The 21,199-nt window shown below is 39.8% G+C and overlaps 1 protein-coding gene across 1 annotated transcript; it reads left to right on the top strand.

The window, feature by feature from the left end:
• The first annotated feature begins 1,897 nt into the window (after nt 1-1,897).
• pld2 (phospholipase D2) lies at nt 1,898-20,541 on the top strand. Its single transcript, XM_080041021.1, has 24 exons — nt 1,898-2,197; nt 5,585-5,749; nt 5,878-6,005; nt 7,056-7,198; nt 7,352-7,445; nt 7,804-7,869; nt 7,973-8,031; nt 8,277-8,522; nt 8,917-9,060; nt 9,158-9,241; nt 9,653-9,731; nt 9,853-9,963; nt 10,046-10,243; nt 10,687-10,843; nt 10,984-11,102; nt 11,521-11,634; nt 13,596-13,700; nt 14,072-14,160; nt 14,477-14,590; nt 15,187-15,233; nt 15,440-15,574; nt 16,964-17,117; nt 17,455-17,572; nt 17,686-20,541. The coding sequence occupies exons 2-24, from the start codon at nt 5,617-5,619 to the stop codon at nt 17,908-17,910; spliced, it is 2,862 nt and encodes a 953-aa protein (XP_079897147.1). The 5' UTR covers nt 1,898-2,197; nt 5,585-5,616; the 3' UTR covers nt 17,911-20,541.
• The last annotated feature ends 658 nt before the right edge of the window (nt 20,542-21,199 follow it).

Raw genomic sequence — 21,199 nt, 5'->3', positions numbered from 1 at the left:
AGCCAGAGAAGGCTGCACGCGGCGTAAATACACTCAAAAGTCCCGGAGAGTTGGGGAGAATAAACAACAGAATGAAGCCGGTAGTCTCTGGCCACTGATTGGCCAGACAATAGTCTCTGGCCAATCAGTGGCCGGCCGTCTGCCGACGTCACCTTTTAGCATCGGCTCAGCTCGCTTGGACCCTAGAGCGAGGCGATACCAAAAAAGCAGCCGCCACGTGGTACCAGGTACCATGAAATTGCGGTGGAAAAGCCAAAAATGCGAGTTGAGTCGAGTCGAGTCGAGCTGATACCATGCGGTGGAAAAGCGCCATTTGTGTGCCAAATGGTGACAAGATTGGGTTTTGATATTAAACAGTTTTGTCTGGATTATATTTCCTGAGTCATGCCACATGTACCTGCTACTTGTGTCAGGTTGTGAAAAGTATTTGGACCCCATGAAAAAACAGGTTGGGTACCTTTTGTAGTTCTTCTACATTATTATAAACAGGACAGTACTCTGCCCTACCAACTGAGCTAAGGGCGCCCCCGCGGCCAGCCAGGTCTGACCAGTTTTTCACAAACCTGGCCAATTGACCATCCAGCCGGGTCATACCACAATGAAGCTGACGAGCAGCATCATCCTGTTTTAATCATTGCCGTAACCACCAATGTCCTGCTTTCTGTATTTTTTCTAAAAATAAAAAATAGAAATAGACCTAAAAAGTTCTTAATGCGAAGAAAGATACAAGGCACAAAGAAGTTGGAAATAGCTGAAGGAACAGATTTGTGTTCAAAGATTAAGAACTTTTTTTTTAATGATTTCAGTAATGTTTTCAGTAATTTTGCAGTGATGAGAGCAGAATGAACTAAGCCTAAATGTTGCAACCAAACATAGGCCAACTTTATAGTTTTGAGGGTAGGTTGGTTTGGTTATTCATGTAGAGAACCGCCTTTTTTGAAGAATTTGTTGTTGATGTTAATTTTTAAGCGTTATTTATTTCAACAATACCACCAAAAGATGTCAAATGATTTATTGTCATGTGCAGAAATACAAAAAAGTGCAATATTTGGTGCAGTCAATTAGTGTAAATGTATCTTATACCAGAAACTAGTAGCATAGAAAACGTGCAAATTGTGAAAACACTTTTAGTTTGCTTTAGTTTAGTGGATACTAAAGAAGAGCAATGTCTCTCAGGGGCCCAGCCATTTGTGTGGGCAGGCCTGGGTGGTGATGTAGCCTATCAAACAACATTTTTGGGATGGTGAATAAAAGACAAAACTCAACGTTAATAGTTTTCTCAATCCTTCCCGTAAAAGCTTATCCTTTGTATATTGAAAACAAACCAGTTTTTTGTTCTTCTTCACAACCCTGAAACATAGCCCTGAAATGAAACTGCATGACGGGATAGGCCTTTACTACTTCCGGTCTGTCATTTTCTATAACATTAAAAGCTTTCGAAATTGGCGTCGTTTTTTATTATCGAGACCGAGGGTTGTCATTGCAAGTTAATGAAATTCTCTCTCTACAACACAAAGAGCTTTTCCTGAAAACATGCATCAGAGGTGAGTTATCTTTTGTGTCAGTCTAGTAAAAATATATGTTGGTCTGTCGCTAACAAGGTTTTATTTTGAAAATGCTAGTCGGAGATCCCGTGATAGGCTACGTCGTTCAGAGCTTCACATCAGCCGTTATGTCCATGGTTAAAGGTACCACGTTGGGATTCATGACCAACCCTCTCGCTCCCCTCCCGTGTGCATTCCTGTGTGTGTTCACCTTACCTGCATGGCACCCGGTCCAGACTTGCCCTATCGCTTTAGCCAGACCTTTTCAATACGAACAATTCATTAGTCCTGTTTGTCTGCTTTATGCGCAGCTGCATATTTAACATGATAAACAACCACATTAGGCACCTAACTTAAAAAAATAAGTTATCTATAGGCTAAGCCTAGCTAGCTTGCCTACAAGAACAAGTGGCGTAGGGCATTGTAGGTGTGACCTGCCTTTTTGTGATTGAGTCGCCTTTTTTTCTCTCCACATTGTGTCCCGCTGGATGGCAATGGGAGGGACTTAGCCTGAACTGTCCATCTCCTACGGTGAATACAAATGAACTCCTATAGCAGCATCACGGCATTACTTTGGCCTTTTTGTTTTTATCTCTTGTCCGCGTGTGGAATAGCTGTGTGTGTGCTGCACTGTGGCTGTATTTGAAATTGGAGTAAGTAGCCTGTCTTTTCTAAGCCTAAATTGAACGAATTTTTTTTCAATCTCCTGTCGAAAAATTTCGGAGTGAAAAATACACATATTCACACCACTGAAGCACGAACTCTACGCAGTCGACTGTCAGTGTGTTATGTCTATAACGCTGCCACTTTCGTCCGGTGACATTTGCGACATAGTTTCCGAAAACTGGGGTGTATTTTCTTTGCGGAATGCGGCGTTGAGGAAACCACGGGTAGGCTAAACTATGGGTGGGGACGGAAAAGAAGAAAGTTAGCCTTCAGCATTTTCAACCTCTGCTGCCACAGTCACCTACAATTCCGGGGTGTTAAATGACTTAACATCTACACTGGTGCTACCTAAGTTTAGAAAGTGGCTCATAGCCTACACGTTGCTGGTGTAAGCTGAGGAGAACGTGTTTTGATGGAGCAGTGGCACACATACGAACCTATAGCTTATCTAAACTCCAATCGAGAAGAGGCAAAGTGCACATTTTTCTTCTTGATTGTATCTGAAATCACATCACACAGCGGGTGACGCCAGGTATCAAGTTACACGTCACGGGTTAGAAGGTTAGATAATTTGGTGAAACGTTCAACCAGTCACGCAGTCTCTTCTAAAGGCGTCAATAGTGAGGACACCAGAGCAGACAACAGCTGATTCAGCAGTGTCGTTTTAGTCATGTAGGAATTTTTTGACAGTTCAGATCCGTTTTTTTTGTACGTTTGAGTCTGTTGTGTGTGTTCTTTCCAGTATGTCGTTAAAGGCCCCATGCACAGGCTGCGTTATTTGTAGAATATCAGGTTAATAATGAATAAGCATAGGCTACCCGTCCAACCTGGACAAACATTTTGAACAAACATCTGGCCAGGCCAAGTTATTACATTTTACAATCTATATATTACACAGTAACTTATTGCTCCTATAAAAAGAAAGGTGCCAAGAGTGAAATGTTGCTCTGCTTAGTGTTGTAGGCCTTCTTTGTTTAGCGTATTAACATATTATAATCACATAGGCCTACTAGTCTACATGTATGCAGCTTCTAGTGACATTTGTGTCATCAAGTCCCGGCCACACCTTAATGCTGGCCTAGAGAAAATGATTATTAGTCATCATAAGAGACCATTGCTCATTGTTGACTTGCCTACTTGTCATTTTGTTTTATTTGAAACTCAGCATACATCCCACTGAGTGCAACACTTCAGTGAAACTTGCAGTTAGGCATCAGGCATGGTGAAATTCTCAGCAAGAGGGACTTAATCCGTGTGCTACGAATGCACTGATGTAAACACAAACAATATCTTGACATTGGGGAAAGTTTTAGATTTCTAGGAACCTGGAGGACTAAATGTACTATCTAGATCAGGGGTGTCCAAACTTTTTTCACTGAGGGCCACATACAGAAAAATCTTCGAAGGGCCGGGCCACTTTGCAAAAATAACACATTTATCAGGACATGTAGCTGCTCTGATGTTTAGATTCATAGTGTCTTCGTAAATTGCAATCCTTCTTCACGGCAACACTTTCCTTGCACATTAAACAGACACATATTCCCTCTTGTTTATATGCCAATGATACACCCAGTGTTTTCTGCCTTTGCGTCCAATGTCCAGCTTGGTGAAAATAGTATCCAGCCGAGGTCCTGACCCTCCTAGGGGGGTCCGGGGGTATGCCCCCCCGGGAGATTTTTTTAAAGTTTTTAAAGTGAAATGCATGAATCTGGTGCACTTTGAGAGGGAAATTAAGAGGCTTAATCTGAAGAATTTTGTATAAAAAAAAAAATGGAGACACTGTCAGATGAATTAGAAGCTATTGGAGAAGGACACATAGATTTTCCATAATAATATTAATCTAAAATAAAATATTATTCAGGGTCCTCTGGGATGGGCTTGTTGCTCTTTTTCTTTTATGGGACATATTTCTCAGTAATTTAATATATATATTTTTATATTTTTAAAATGTGCCACGGGCCAATCAATCAGTGTTTGATACCCCTGCACTAGTGGGTTAACTAAGAAATGTAAAAAAAAAAAAAAAAAAAAAAAAAAAAACATTTTTTTTTTTTTTTCCAAAGGGCCATATTACATTATATTTTTAAAATCGGCCGCGGGCTAATAAAAAGCGGGCCGCGGGCCGCAGTTGGCCCGCGGGCCGTAGTTTGGACACCCCTGATCTAGATGAAGACTACAACAGATGCTTGAGCAATGGTGTTCATTCAAAAAGGGAAGACGTTTGTTTGATTCTCGCAGCTCTGGAACCAAACTCCAGGAGACTAAACCCCTATAGGGCCTAACTATTTGGAAAGTACATTTTTCACATCTGGTGAAGTTCGATCTTATTCGGAGTGATCAGCCTGTAAAAGCCTGAGGGCTCTTGGGAAGGAAAAGCAGGATACAACTAAAACATTGAGATCAGCTCTATGTTATTTAAAAAAAATTAGTTTTTACATTCAAGTCCTGTTTGTAGGATATATTTCTAGTTCTTAGAATTTTCATTCTCAAAATCTCTTTTTCTCACATCTTTCCACGCACTCAGTCACTCACCCAGTCACTCAGCTAACTCACTCGCTCGCTCACTCATTCACACACACACACACACACACACACACACACACACACACACACACACACACACACACACACACACACACACACACACACACACAAACTCTGCTTTGCCTCGTTGCCCGGGAAACCTTCTGCCATTCATTGATATATGACCACACACACACTATACATGAGGGTTCCCACGCACACCCTTTTCTTCTCTCTCTGGTCGCTATGTCCTAGACTTCTCGTATGTCGCGAAGTCGGTGACCTGATCAACAGGTGAACACCACTAGACGCATGCGGTGTACAAACACTTTTTCTGGCATTACTAACACTGCATAGACTAGTGTTGACAAGTGTGATATGAGATTTTGCTTGAATGTCTCTCCTGTGCCTTGGCCCGTTTTCATATGTCGCTCTCCTCGACCATAAGGATCCCCTCAGTAACCTGCATCTCCAGATATACTGTGGCCTTGTTATCATCAGCTGATTCTTGTTTTAACCAATGCTACTGTGACTGCTGGTAGTGTAACTGCTACTCGTTAGAGCTGATGCAAACGTTAATGCAGCTGCTACTGTTACTACCACAACTAAAGCAACAACTGTTGGATTATTCATTATTTACTATTTAGTACTAGCAGTAGCAAAGGTACCACTAATTTTTCTCAATCAAATAATAATCATGGTTCCCATACACATTGTTTTGGTTAGTTGAAGAGAGACTCAAACTTTGTGATGACTTGAAGTTCAGATTATTGTTTACTTTTCGAGCTTTACAACATAACTACTGCTATAGCTACAGTAGCAGAAACTCCCTTTTTCTCGTGTCTTTGCAGTCTTGGAAGCTGGCACTTAAAACAGCGGTGCGATGGCCAGTCCAGAGGATGTGATCGAGCCAGCGGTTCAAAGCTCGGCGACCCAAAACCTGGGCCAGAGGCGTTTTATGCACGACCTTCAAAATCTCAGTCCAGACGAGCTAGATGGCCTTATGTCCAGCAGTGGTAAGAAAAACGTCCTTCCTTTTACATAAACAAACCCACTACACTTAGGGTGAGGGCTTCCCATTGAAACTCTTAATGGCTTTATCAAAAGATTTTAATGAAAATGTTTCCCATCTACCAAATCGCAGAGGGCCGTCCTTACCTCGTGGTGCATCACCTTCCGGAACTAAAAGATGAGGGCGTGCCTTACCTAATTCCTGGCACCCCTGTCACATGCAGAGTGGACAACACAGAGAAATACACTACTCGCTCAAAGGTACATCTATTACGCCTTTTTTTTAATGGGGAAAATCCTTTGCATTTTTGCTTTTGGTGGTGCTAAAAAATATATGCTAGTGTTTATAGAAAGCTTTAGATGTGCTTGAAGAGAATGCACACACATTTTACTTAAATAAGCCACACTTGAACCCTGTTTCTGCTATTTAACATTGTATAGACCAACTTATGAGCAATACATGAACCAATTCCTATCTGATTTTAATGTTAGTTTCTAGTCTGGTGAAAAAAAAACGTTTTACTTGGCTTGACCATAATGTCAGCTAGCAAAGAAGTAAAAACTGCTTATCAAACTTTATTGAGCTGTCCCTTGATTGTGTGGCTATGGAACATATGTCCAGGTGTTCAGATAAGAGAGGTAGACTGGAAATGACTTGTTATGTTGCTTTGTGTTGAGTGTAACTCTTAAGTGTAGCTCCAGGCAGAACAGTTGAGTACAGTGTTGTGAGGATTTGAAGAAGTGGGAGTTTGTGGGATGCCTGGCTTTACTGCATTTGAGTTATCAGGAGCCCACTTCATGACTGTGACACATTCACACTGGCCGTCTTTTTCTTTTTGAACTTTGATTACAGAAGTCTAAATGAGTGTTTACACTCAAAAGCACCGGATCGTGTGTAATGGCATATTATTCAGTATGGAATCAGAAATGTAAAGAATGTACAAGAATTAGTAACAGAAGAGATAGACTGTACATGGTTGTTTCTTGTTCTCCCTCTGTCTTGCATTTACCATATGTAGTTTTACAGTGCAATGGTTAGCTATAATCAACACTTTTTTTCTTGCTTTTATTTTTTACTCTCAAATAAGTGCCTTAAAGAAAACCCTTTCTGTGAATGTGACCCCTAACTAATAAGAAGAAAAGTAATACGCTATGAAAATATGTCCCAGGCTGTTTAAGAAAAGCGTTCTTTAAACAGTTACTAGTGATAAAGTCCAAACTTAAGTAAATGAGTCTTTTAAAATTAAGTTTATGGTGATGAGTTTTTTTCATTTTCAACTACAGTTATGTATGTACAAAATCTCACTCCAGGTCCATGTAGGCACCCTGTACACCGTGCGGCTAACACATGGCCACTTCCAATGGACAGTGAAGAGGAAGTACAAGCACTTCCAGGAGCTGCATCGAGATCTATACAAGCACAAGATGATGGCTCATTTGCTGCCTCTGGGAAGGTCTGTTTCTGTTTGTCTTTATCATGCAAATCAACACCTCGCTCTGAGAGACGCACCTTTGAAAAACCAGACTGATGGCTTGCTTTGCTTTTGAGTCCTTTTTTTTTCATTGTCGGATTGTCAGACTTAATATTTTGAATATTCAAATCTCAGGTTTGCAAAGGACAGGCAGCAGCTGAGAGCCATGTCAGAGGAAATGCCCAGCCTACACGGCACTGAACGGACCAGAATGACTTCCAGCAAGATGGTATTGAACAAAGCCGTTAGAAACACATGTGTACATATAACACAGAATTGCTGTTGAGGCAAATTGAATACGTATATTATTTAAAGTAGAATATTGGTTTTCTCTACATATAATTAAAAGAAACCAAGGTCCCTTATAAAAACCAACACATTTATATTGTTATCAAGTCCAACAATTATTGTAAAAGTAGTATTATAACTTTATTGTTAGGAATCGGCTATGGCAATGGCAATTTCATAAAAAAAACATCCATTGACTTACTTGCACTCTTACTATTGTGTAGAACTACATGTAGACATTGTGTAGCCTTTACATATATATCATATATGACTTTAATGTACCTGCTTTTCCATTGCAGAAATACCTTGAAGAGTACCTGAATGGTCTGCTGGACAACGTATTCTGTAAGAATGATCACAGCATGGTAAGAGCTTAAAGACAAATATATACATGTACACATACACATACAAAGAGGATTTCATATAACATGATGGCATCTATGATTTTCTCTATCGTTTTTTTTGCAGCTGGACTTCCTCTCTGTTGGCGCTCTCTCTTTCATCACTGATCTTGGACCCAAAGGCTTGTAAGTGTTGCAAGTGTGTGATATGCAAATCATTTTATTTTTAATAATTTATTCAGGTCACAATGGAAGGTCCATAGTACAGTAAGACAAAATAGGACAATATTTACAAAAATATCACAATAAATATACATGGAACAGTAAATTCATATAAATAAAAAATGTCAGCAACCTTCACCTGTAGTATATAAACAGGAGAAAATAGATGATGGGAGATTCATTCTGCAACATGTATCAACTTGTCTCAGGGAGGGTCCCATTTTCAAGAGGTCGGGGGGCCACCGGATCCAAGGCCTGAACTGCATTGGCCATCATCAGTTCTGTTTCCGCTGGTCACGGCGCTGGCTGGTGGTGAAAGACTCCTTCCTCATGTACATGAACCGAGACCATGGCAAAATCAACTTTGTGCTCCTGTTTGACCCGGAGTTCAAAGTGAAAGTGGGCCGTGCTTACACAGACACCAAATATGGAGTCTGCATTGAGAACTTCACCCGGTAGGTCAGAGTTGTGTTTTTGCCTATGCACTGAGAGCTCAAGCGTATCACATACATTCAACAGGATTCCCGCGGTCAAGGAAAGATTTCCTGGAAAAGTTATGAAATTTGAAAAAAAAAAAAAACCTTTTCAGACCAAATCTTAAAACATATCTATTATGGCGTTTGAATGACAAATATAACACATGGCTCAAGGGAGACACAGTAAGAGCCTCATTATTGAATATTTAAGCTACTTAAATAAGTTTATGTATATTGGGTAAAATGAACTGGAAAAGTCATGGAAAAGTTTTTAAAAATTCATTGGTAGAAATGTGTGGAAACCCTGATTTAAGCCCGGTGTAATGTTGCGTTTGTGCTGCTATACATGCATGACCTCTTTGTTCTTTCTTAGGAGTCTGATCATCAAATGCAGCAGCTACAGGCAGGCTCATTGGTGGAGTCATGAAATCAACCGGCTGGCGGATAGCTCTGACTTCCTCAAAGTGCAGCGATTCGAGGGTTTTGCTCCCCCGCGGGAGAACACACTCACTAAATGGTCAGATACGTAGTTTACCTGAGATTTACAGCTGTCTGTCTTCAGATGTCATCCTCATTTCTTAAGCTCTTATTGTTTATGGATGGATTATTTAAAGGTATGTGAATGGAAGTGGCTACTTTGCAGACCTTGCCGACGCTCTCGAACAGGCCAAGGAGGAAATCCTCATCACAGATTGGTGGTGAGTGTCAACAAGATTTGGATTAGGTGATAAACATGCTTTGTTTTACCAAACAAAAAGCTGTACTATTGAAGTATTCCAGCTACATATGAATTTGGGGCGACTGTGGCTCAGTTGGTAGAGCGGGTCGGCCGATGATCAAAGGGTTGGAGGTTCGATCCCCGCCCTGCCACCTGTGTCATAGTTGTTGTGTCCTTGGGCAAGACACTTCACCCACCTTGCCTCGTGTGAATGTCGATAGTTAGCCTGCTATGTGTGTGTGAATGGTGTAAATGGGAACAGGTCTCCCTTGCAAAAGAGTCTTCGGACTCAATGGGATATACCTGTATAAATAAAGGTTAAAAAAAATAAAAAATAAAAAATTGTGTTTCTAATGTGGAAATAGATTGAGTTATGTGTCTTTTCTCTCAGGCTCAGCCCCGAAGTATACCTAAAGAGACCAGCCACCGATAACTACTGGCGCCTGGATGAAATACTCAAACGCAAAGCAGTAGGGATTCTCTCTTGTCCTGTTCTTCTAATTTATACAATTTTAATAAATTAAGAATAGAAAAATCACATTATCTATGTTAATTATTTTTCTCTCTTTCTCTTTGAACTTTTTCCTGCAGGATCAAGGAGTCAAAGTGTGTGTGCTGCTGTACAAAGAGGTGGAGATGGCAATCGGCATCAACAGTGACTACAGCAAGAGGACTCTTATGAATATGCACCCAAACATCAAGGTCTGTCATGACTCCATATCCCTCATATGCACAATCACAAGCCGCGGCCTCATCACACATTTTAACAATAATTTTCCTTCAGGTGATGCGACACCCTGACCATGTGTCGTCCATAGTGTTCCTTTGGGCTCACCATGAAAAGATGGTGGCCATTGACCAAACTGTGGCCTTTGTGGGGGGGATTGACCTGGCGTTTGGGAGGTGGGAAGACAGCCACTACCGCCTCACTGACCTGGGTTTGAAGGAGACGGCCGAGGAGGAGCTCAAAGGAGATTCAGTAGTAAGAACGTGTTGAATTTTTGTTTTTGTTTTTTTTAGCTTGGTGATTTTCCCTTGATTAAAGGCGCAGTCTTGTCAACACTTGTTGTCAAAATAAGTGAATATCTCCTCTCGTTCCGCTACCTGTCCATACTGTGTCTGTGCTGAAAACATATCCAGTGTTAATACACAGCCTAGGCTCTGTAAATGTTGTTGGCCACGGTTTGCCCCCTTTGTTTACATACATTTTGTTTACATACCAGTTTACAGAGCATAGGCTGTGTAATAATAACACCCAGTTTTTTTTTCCAGTGCACACACAGTACGGGCATTTAGCAACAAGCATTCTCCAGAATTGCTGACTCCACCTTTGAGCATGAATTTTTTTTATAGTAGTTCATGTACCAGTGTGATTTGGGCTTGTCACGCTCGCTGCAGACACTTATGAATGTTTGTGATAACTAGGATAATGGCGGCGCTGATGGTCCAAAACAGTCGGATACAGATAAGCAGACGGAGCAGGACCCTGAAGATCTGACTGGCAACACTAAACTGTGGCTTGGCAAAGACTACAATAACTGTATAAGGAAAGATTGGGTTCAACTGGACAGACCGTTTGAAGGTATTTTATCTAAGTCCCGTTCGGTATCAGACACACACACACAGACACACACACACACGCACTCACGCACAAAAACACATGTACACACAAGCACGTTGAGAGCCTCTCTAAAGGGAGATTGCTTTATATATATTTCTCAGATAACGTCGACCGTACTCAAGTCCCTCGCATGCCGTGGCGTGATCAGGCTGCAGCTGTTCATGGGAGAGCTGCCAGGGATGCGGCCCGCCACTTCATCCAGCGCTGGAACTTCACCAAGGTCAGACTTAATAGGAAGTGGTGTCTTTTTTTTTTTTAAAGCTGCCTGGGCTTTATTGTCAGATTTTTGGTCTGAATATTATTTACATGTTAACATAAATAATACAACCTCATCCTTTCAGAGACTTGGGTTGGAGCTAGCGAATGAGTCTACAGATACACAAGTTTAAAATGTTTTAACTGATCTTAAAAAGCTTCCTATGCCAAAGCTGTTATTTTAGTGTAAACAAGGTTCATATTTATTAAACTGATCATATAGAGCTAGAATACATCTTAGCCTTTTGTCCACAGTCCATTCTCTACTATGTCTGATATGCTTACCTATTGGGGTTATTCAGCTTGACTACAACAATATGACTCAGGTTGTAAGTAGTTCAATAGATAAAGAAATTAATTAATTGTTTAATCTGTTTCTCTAGATCTTCAAAAACAAGTACAAGGACGATTTCTACCCCTACCTCCTCCCCAAGTCTATCACTACTGCTGACATGCTCCCATTCACTATACCTGGCTCCAAGAAGGCCAAAGTGCAGGTATTTATACACACACATTCACCAAAAGACCATATCAATATCTGTGCAACACCTGTGCAAAAAGTTTTGTGGGATTTCATCAGAAGAAAAAAAAGTTGAGTGAGGCTTACATTGAGCTAATGATGGAGAATGTGCATGCTTTGTATTGCTATATCAAAGAGCCATTTGCTCCTCTTCTCACTGTGCATTTTATTTCTTCTAGTACATGGAACACACAACAACGCCAGGTTTAGTTCATTGAGTGATGTGGAGCTTTTCAGCCTGTACTTCTACAAAGACTGTTCCCACGTGATGTTAGCTTGCCAGATAAATAAGACTTTCTTCCTGCTCACCGTGGGTGGAAGCCCTGCAGGAGAACAGTGTGGCCAGTTGTAAAAACAAGAAGAGAACTCCAGAGATTAAAACCAGAGCCGGCTCGAAACCAGTGTCCGGCACAGACAATCAGCCTCTTAAACACATTATGACAATCTAGACAATGTTATTTATGGTGTGCCTTAAGGTACATGTTTGAACAATGCCATAGGTTTCACTGGTATCTTAAAGATGCTTCCCGTAAGGATAGCATTGAGGATTTGGAAACCATGAGCTGTCTTTGGAGAAAGAAACAGCCATTAAAAACATCTAAGAGAGCACATTCGTATATATTTTTTCATTGATAAAATAAATCATACTGCTAGTCATCTCAATATGAATGTCTGCAATGACTATAATCACTGTAAACTACCACAGTAAAAGTCAATTTCTAAGAAGACCCTGGCTTCTACTCTGAATTTTATGTGGTGCTACACCGAGTTACATCTAGCAGGAAATCAGATGGATTTTTTTTTTTTTACAGCACGACAAAGAGACACTGTTGTGGCTTTTGAAGTGCAGCTAAAGTATTCAGAGCTTTTAAAAAAAAAAGTTTTACGATGGCAGATGGTGGAACAAGAGTGAAGTCTGTGGGGAACAAAATCACTTCAAACATGTTTGTCCTGTTCAGTTAAGCCAGAGAAAAGAAATGCCTTGCCAAAGACAAGGAAGGGAGGAGAAGTAGCAGGCATCTTTTGTTGCAACAGGGTATGATGGGAAGTGCCCTGTTGCACTGAGAAACTAGAGAAACACCAGCCTGATCAGCAGAACTGGCACGAGAAAGAGGCTATCCTTCTCACACTTAATTTAATATAAACATCATGCTACAAATCCTAGATTTAGCAACTTTGTAAAGCTGCATTAATCTGCTTTTAACCACTAGAGGCCATCACATTTTAAAATAAGCTGACAAACACCCACCTGACTGACTTTTTCATTAGTAAAGTTGTCTGTAAATGTTAAGGTAAAAAGTGTATGAAACAAACACGTAAGTAAACATGTGTAAAACGTGTACTATTTATTTTTAGGCATTGGGTGTTGGGAAAAAATACCTTTTGCTTTGTGTGTTTTTCTATTCTGTCGTGGCCCTTGACCTGTAACCCTAAACCTTGCCCACTGTTATGTTGTAGCTTTCCTATCAGGTTTTGTTGATCCCTTATTCAGGTTTCAGGGACAGCGCCTCGGTTGTCGCATTCTTTGTAAGAGCTGTAGAGCTCTTCCAGTTGTCCCAATCAAAACTAGTACAAAAGTATGTAATACAGCTTTAAGAAGTACTTGTTTCATTGGTAATAACAACCTCTCTGTAAATCCGGTGCAGTCACAGTAAAGGAACTGATTGCAGATACTTTAGGAAATAGAACAAGTCCTTGAGTTTTTTTCTCTCCATTTAACTTTTTGATAATTCAGCTTTGAATTTTTCATATTACAAAGTTTTACTTTGGGAAACACTGAAAGGACAAAACTGCAGTTGTTGCAGAAATGAAACCAAAACCATAGGATGGTTCATGTAAATACAACGTGTATCCATGACAAACAAGGTTGATTTCAGTGCGTTATTCGAAGCACATTATTATATTATTATGTTCTAATTATGAAATGTCTTTTGTCAGGTGTTGCGCTCTGCCGACCGTTGGTCTACTGGAACCTGTGAGAGCTCGATCCTCAAAGCCTACATCCACGCCATCGAGAACAGCGAGCACTTCATCTACATCGAGGTAATGCAGCGGCTGGATAGACAAATATTTTCCTTTATTGCATGGCTTTGACTTTATAGTGATGACTGTCTGTGCTTTTTTAATTATTTATTTGACAGTTTATTTATCAGTTAAAATGACATAACCTAATTTTGTTGGAATCAAAATCAAGAATGGTTACTATTTTTCTATATTTTAGCACATGATTCCCACTCACTTACCATTAGACATTCATTTTACATTGAGAGATTATTTGGCCAATGTTTGTCCAATCATGAGTTTTCATGAGTCAAATATTCAATCACAGCTAGGCCCCGCTCCTTGCCAGCTACCTGCGTATTCTAGCCCTCACCTCATACCGAGCCACCATCTGCCTTCTCTCTGCCCCTCAGAATCAGTTCTTCATCAGCTGTGCCGATGGGAAGACCGTCTATAATGGGATCGGGGATGCAATCGTGGAGCGAATCTTGCGTGCACACAGGTCGGTTTTGAGTGAACGAACGGGCTGGATTTTTTTGACGCTTCATTCAATTTGTACACACACACATTCCTAAACCTTGAAGTTTTATAAAGCAGCTTTTCACTAAATCCCTTCTCTTCTCAAAGTGGAATTCAAACATGTTAAACAAAGCACAAGGAAGGGTAATTTAGCATTTACATTTAGGAATGAAAAGACCATTTGCCTCACATAATTCAATCTTATCTACTTTATTATCCTTTTGGAGAAATTATAGAAATTATAAACGAATAGTAATATAAGCGATAACAAGCATGTTGACGTTGTGTCTTTATTTCAGGGAGCAGAAGAGGTACAGAGTGTTTGTGGTGATTCCTCTGCTTCCTGGATTTGAGGGAGACATCACGGCAGGAGGCGGAAATGCCATCCAAGCTATCCTTCACTTTACTTACAGGTGAGAGCCTTTTCCTTCCACTACCATTCTGCACCCAGCCCACAGAACAGAACAAACATTATAACCTAAAAGTACCACAAAAACACCACCTCTGAACTGAACATTGCGGACATGTTTAAGAGGATTAAGAGGTGTACTGACTGCCATTTGTGCAAACAGGATGTGGATTACAGATACAGTGCACTGGAGAACTTTCTATAGACTGATGATAGAATTTATATTCTATACGTCATGTACTGAATGCAAAAATTTAAGGTTTGCCCAATTGAAATTGATTGCATATTCTATTCCTCTGACTGTCTACAGTTGTTTTAATAGTACAAGGGAGGGGTTTCTACAAAAAGTACAATTGGAAATAACCATGCTGCTCTTTAAACTATGGTTATAACTGAGTGATTTATCAATCAATTAAAGCAAAGTCAGCCTGTTGTTATTACCAGAATACAGCATGGCAGTAGTATTAAGGCCTCACTCTTAAGATCTATCCAAGTGTACATGCCCAGAATTGCACACACTGAATACATTATGTTCACATGTTGTATTATTGTCCTACATTGAGTGAAATACTTAATTCCACTGGATTCTAAATGTCCTAGGACCATTTGTCGAGGGGAGCAATCCATCCTGTCAAGACTTAGCGAAGGTGAGTTTTGTGTCTATTGTCATTTAAACACATGACCTTCTTTCTCCTTGTGTTGCTCCTTTAAACTGAAGCTACTGTTGCTAGGTATCTGCCTACCAGTCTTTCATCCTTGACGTGTTAATTTTCTTTTCACATCCATTTGAAGTCTTTACAAATGTTTTTGTATATTATCTCTTGAGATGTGATCATCTGATTTTGGCCCCCAGTTCAGGACCGGTGGACAGAGTACATCACGGTCTGCGGCTTGAGAACACATTCCAAACTGGCCGAGTCGCTCGTCACAGAGCTCATCTACGTTCACAGCAAGGCTTTCATTGCTGATGACCGCTGCTATATCATTGGTGAGTTTCTACGGGCAGAACCCCATTCAAAGAACAGTTTATAATTTTTGACATTGAGCCATCATTGAGCTCCATGACAATCAGTCAACTCCTTAAAACAAATGTATTGACGTTTGTTGAATTATTACGATTGAATGTAATGCATTAATATTACAATTTAATTACAATTAAAACATTTTTTTTAGACCACAATATTGGGTTGTGACATAAAAAAATATGCACATAAACAACTATATGGACATTTATTATATTAAACCAAGTGGAGTAGTGATATGGTGTACTAGGGACCTACAGGACAGCATGGTCAAAAATTGGAAGACTGTATAAATAATAAATATATTTTGAGATTTTGAGATGTCATTAGTTAATATATTTAATTAGCCTTAAAGTAAGTGTTGTTAGGATTTTAATTAAATCAATCACAACGTCCTACATTCCCATGCTAGATTAAAATATCCTTTAAAGCAGGGGTTTTCAAAGTGTGAGAGAGTGAGCCCCCCCTCAGAGAACAAATTTCAGCGGAGCCCCCCCCCCCCAAAAAAAAAAATAATTATTATTTTACAAATTTAAACATGTTTTTGAAACATTCTAAACATTTTTGTGCGTTTTTAAACACATTTAATACATTTTAACATCTTAATCCAGTGTTTTAATCCTGCTTCCTTTAAGCATGGATAATACTGACTGAGTGTGCATCGGAGTGAGAAAGATAGGCAGACAGACTTGCCCAAATTATTGACTAGTTAAATGTCATTCACACACCCAGTGTTTTTTCGCTAGTGCCTCCAATGTCCTGCTGGAGGAGAATAGTAGCCAGTGGAGAACCAGACCCTCCTAGGGGGGTCCGGGGGTATGCCCCCCCGGGGGATTTTTTTTCACCTTTTTAAAGTGAAATGCATGAATCTGGTGCACTTTGAGAGGACAATTAAGAGGCTAAATATGAGGAATTTTGTGTGAACAAATAATTTGGAGACACTGGGTCTGATGAATTAGAAGCTATTGAAGAAGGACACATGGATTTTCCATAAAAATATTAATTTAAAATAAACAAAATGTATGCAGGGTCCTCTGGGTTGGGCTTGGTGCTCTTTTTCTTTAACGAGACCTATTTCTCTGTAATTTACTGAATGCATTTAAATGCAGTGAGGGGAACGAAGCAGAAGAACTTGTGTCCAGCTATGCCGTGATCTTAGTATAAAAAAGAAAAACTAAATTGGCCCTCAGCTATCAAAAGTTTGAGAACCCCTGATTTAGAAGAATGCTTCCCCATATTATTGTTTGTTCTATTCTGATAGTTGCTTCCTGAGTTTCCGTACTACTGGTAGGCCTATGAATGAAGCCTCTGAAAGGATAGATTGTAAATGCTAGTATTTAACTTGTATGTTCCAGGATCAGCCAACGTCAACGACCGCAGCATGCTGGGCAACAGAGACAGTGAGATGGCGGTGTATGTGGAAGACGAAGAGCGGGTCCCATCCATTATGGGTGGGGAGGAGTACCAGGCAGGACCGCTCACCCTCGCTCTGCGCAAAGAGTGTTTCCGGTCAGGACAAAATATCATCAATGGAACTCATAAAATTACATTCTGTTCATTTGTGACCATGAACCGTTACTACCTCTAGATATGATACAGTTTTAAAGGGGAGTGTATCAACTAGCATTCTGTCATGGAAAAACACTTAAGACTAGCTTAGTTTTATTTGTAATGGATAGTATCAGCTAGTGAGGAACCACCTACATAACAAGAATTTTTACAAGAAAATCTTCTCAGAATGACAATTCTCGGGGCGAAAACATTGATAGTTCTCCTTAAAAACTCACTTCATTTGCTGTTCCTCTGTGTTGTTTGAATGCATTTTGTTGTTTATTTCCTCTCCTAGTGTTCTTGTAGGAGCGTCTTCAGACCCCAGCATCAATATTGATGATCCGATCAGCGATGATTTCTTCTTCCTGGCCTGGAACCAAACCGCTAAACTAAATGCCACCATTTATGACAAGGTACACATTTCAATCATGAAATTTCGAGCCCTTTTTTAATTTCTAACAGCAGCCATGTATTGTTTCATTTTCTTCACCTTTGTCTTTGTGTGTGCTTTGTGTGTGATGTACAGGTCTTCAAATGCCTGCCTCTCAACTCTGTCCACAACATGCGAGAGCTGAAGGAGCATGCAGGCAAGGAGCGCCTATGCGACACGGACCCCGAGCAGGCTGCGGAGGAGCTGAAGGCCGTCAAAGGGCTGCTGGTTCACTTTCCCCTCCAGTTCCTGTCTGAGGAGAACCTGCTGCCAGCTCTTAACACCAAGGAAGGCATGGCTCCTGTAGGGCTGTGGACATGAACGCGGCTTAGAACATACGTAACAGATGAAGGGCAACTGCTGCATTTACATGCTCCTCCTGGTAGTCCTTCCTGCTCACCTACATTTTTAGCACAGTACACACTAAAATAGTTGTAGCCCTGGCACTTAAGGGAGGAAAGGGGCCATGACCATAGACTGTAGGCCATGACAGGTGTTCTTTAATAATCATTGTTTTTTTTTTAAACTTTGTAGTCTTTTACTGAAAATAGGCTAGTGACCACTGAAATGTAGTTTTTTATGATGATAGTCGAATCTGTTACAACAGTAGGTTTCCCTGCTGTACTGGCCGCTTTGTCTGCCTCAACACCTCTATAGAATAATCTGAACTGCAGGGCTGACACAAACACACAAACATAATGAATGTATGAGTCAGGAGAGGAATTGCAAGGTTGTATTCAAAATGAAGAATCACACATTATCTGGGAACATAGTGTACAGTTATTGGTGCAGGCCTTTTGGATGGGTGGGTGGCTCTGTCTTTCTCGCTCTCACACTCACTCTCCCTCTCTCCCTCTGAGGCCTCACCTCTCACTGCAGTGCCAGCAAATCTGTCAGAACATTTGTGGTTGTTATGGTGACGGATATTTTGAGATGACTGGGTTGTAGTAGAAATGAAGACAGGATAGAGCAAGAAAAGACAAAGCACTAATAAGAAGGATAATTTCCTAAATCTGGACGTTGTAGCGTCAGGTCATTTGAATTGATTTGGATAAACGATCAGGTGGGAAAACCGTGAGAGGGAAATAAAAGGAGGATGGTAATAATTAAAGGATGCTAGGTTGATTTACTGTTAATGGTTGCAATTTTTCTCCAAAGTCACCATGAAAAACAAGTGGATTATTATTTCACCATGTTGTGGGAAATCCAGAGCAGAACATTCCACTATCTACAAGTAGAGACACAAATTGTTTGACCATTGTATTTTTCAGCTATTTACACGCTTATGTTGTGCGTGTGCCATAAAATGTCTTGCACGTCTACTCTATATACTGTGCATTTTTCTTGCACCACCATTTGTTGGGATGCATTACATTTAGCCATAACTCTTCAATTTAGGAGTGACACAATGTGGCCTGCATTATTCTTTCAGTTCCCATGTTTGGAGAATCATCAAGTTGTGTTTTTTAATCTTAAACTGCAGATTTTTTAGGTTTGGTTTGATATAAAATGTCGTATCTTCTGCTAATCCCCTTTGATGAACTACTGAGCAATCAAGTTTTGTATTGGACAAATGTTTAACATTGGTGCTGAATGTAGACAGGCAACTGTCCCTCCTCTAAAGTGTTACATTGGCTGATTTAAAAAATATCATGTAATAATCCATCATATCATGCAGGAGTTGCTGCCTTACTCAAGCAGAGAAACAGGAGCATGGGTGTGGGGAAAACAAGGAAGTTCTGTGATCTAAGATTGTACACTTGGCACAACAATGTTATTAGGAGCCTGTTTACGTGTGTGAAGGTTTCTTCACCAGGCAAACAGTCTGGCCAAGTTTAATCAGTGCCTCTGTAAAGCCCACCTGTATCACGTCCAAGTTTTTCTGAAAACAACCAGCAGAGAGGAAAACAATAGGAAATATGTGAAGCTTGTGAATAGAACCTAATGTATCATATTCTTAGCCTTTGAGTTGTGTTCCCATTTGACTTAACAATATTGGAGAAAATCCCTTTTTTGTAAGGAAGCCTGAATGTTAGCAGATGACAAGTGATGTGCATGACATTACTATGACTCAGTTCTAATCCCCCCAAAAATGTGCTATTGAACCTATGACAGAGCCACTGAATTGCTTCATGAGCTGTTCATGACATGCCCATAAGTCAACAACACTACCTGGGTGGTCTCAGTGTTGTTGTCTGTTGAAACGCTGCCTTGCTCCACCTTAAGCACTTTTCACAAAGGAGCTGGAAAACTTAGTAAAAAATAACAATGGTCAGAAATGTTGCATTGCTGGCATCATAACTATTCAAACTTTCCGCTGAAAAATACTTAAAAAAGCCACTGAGCCCTGGAACGCTAGAAGCTAGGGAATATGCCTACAACAGCACAACATTTTCTTTGTTATGAGATTCCATAGATAATGTCTGTGTTGTGCTGAGAAGTGACCTTATTCTGTTTCTACCATGAATTATATTTTTAATAAACTAACAACCAGCATTTATAATGTATCTTATGTATTGCTAAAAGAAACTTCTTCTCATCTCATACCTGTTACCTCTAACGGTCACCATGTGACAACCTTTGTGTATTCAAATAATAATAAGCAGCCTTAAAGTTGCTGATGTATAAGTTACTAACACTCAGGGGTAGAGAGATAATACATATCCTTACTCAATTGCTTAATTATAGTTATGACCAACTTGTACTTTAACATGTTACTTTTATTGTTTCCTCAATGAATTTGTTTTATATTGAATTTCAAAGTGGTTTTAAAAATGTTCATCGGCCGAATAATGACTGTTTCTATATCAGAATATACAATATATTTGTACTTTTAATAAATGTAGGTAATCCTATAAATATATTAAAGGTAATGATATCTGTGTATAAAAATAAAAATCTGTTTTATGTGATGATATTTCTGCTTTTAATATAACTTATAGACTAATAAAGTTAACCATTGTGTAACCACTGTCCAATTGTGTATTCCTCAAAAATTGCCAGACACTTTGCTGTTATAGAAACAGTTTGCGAGAGAAAAATAAAGAGGGTAACACATTTTATGAGGGTTATGTCCTCTGTGAACAAGTGGTAGGCCTATTTATATTCCTTTAAACATCCTTTGCTACATTTTATATTTTTGTATCACATGGTGCCTTTTTAATAGAACAAATTGGAGACTGAGTGGCTAGAGAATGTTAATACGGAAAAATTACACAATTTAACACCATAAACAGATAAAGTAAATTGTGAATTCTGAAATGTTCAATAAAACAAAAAAGTATTTTCTAGGGTTTTGCACTGCTGCAGTTTATTTATGACATAGGCTACAATACTGCCCTCTTTAGCGCGTTGGAAATGATCATGCATTATTGACAGGCATTATGATCTGCTGGGGGTAAGATAGGGCTATAATAATGGAAAATAAACTAGAGCAATCATTAAAATTTTAGCAACCCAGAACAGGAAATATGAAGTGAAATGAGGTCCCTCTGGGTCAATGACAAAAGATGCACTAGGAATGAATAGGCCTATTGTGTTTTATTTTTTTTTTTTGGGGGGGGGGGGGTTTGACTTTGATATTAACACCTATTAAAGTGGTATGTTCAAT

Source organism: Ammodytes marinus (genome assembly GCF_949987685.1).
Source record: "Ammodytes marinus genome assembly, chromosome: 14".
Lineage (NCBI taxonomy): Eukaryota > Metazoa > Chordata > Actinopteri > Uranoscopiformes > Ammodytidae > Ammodytes > Ammodytes marinus.
The sequence above is the reverse complement of the archived record's forward strand: the minus strand, read 5'-3'. Positions and strand labels throughout refer to the sequence as shown.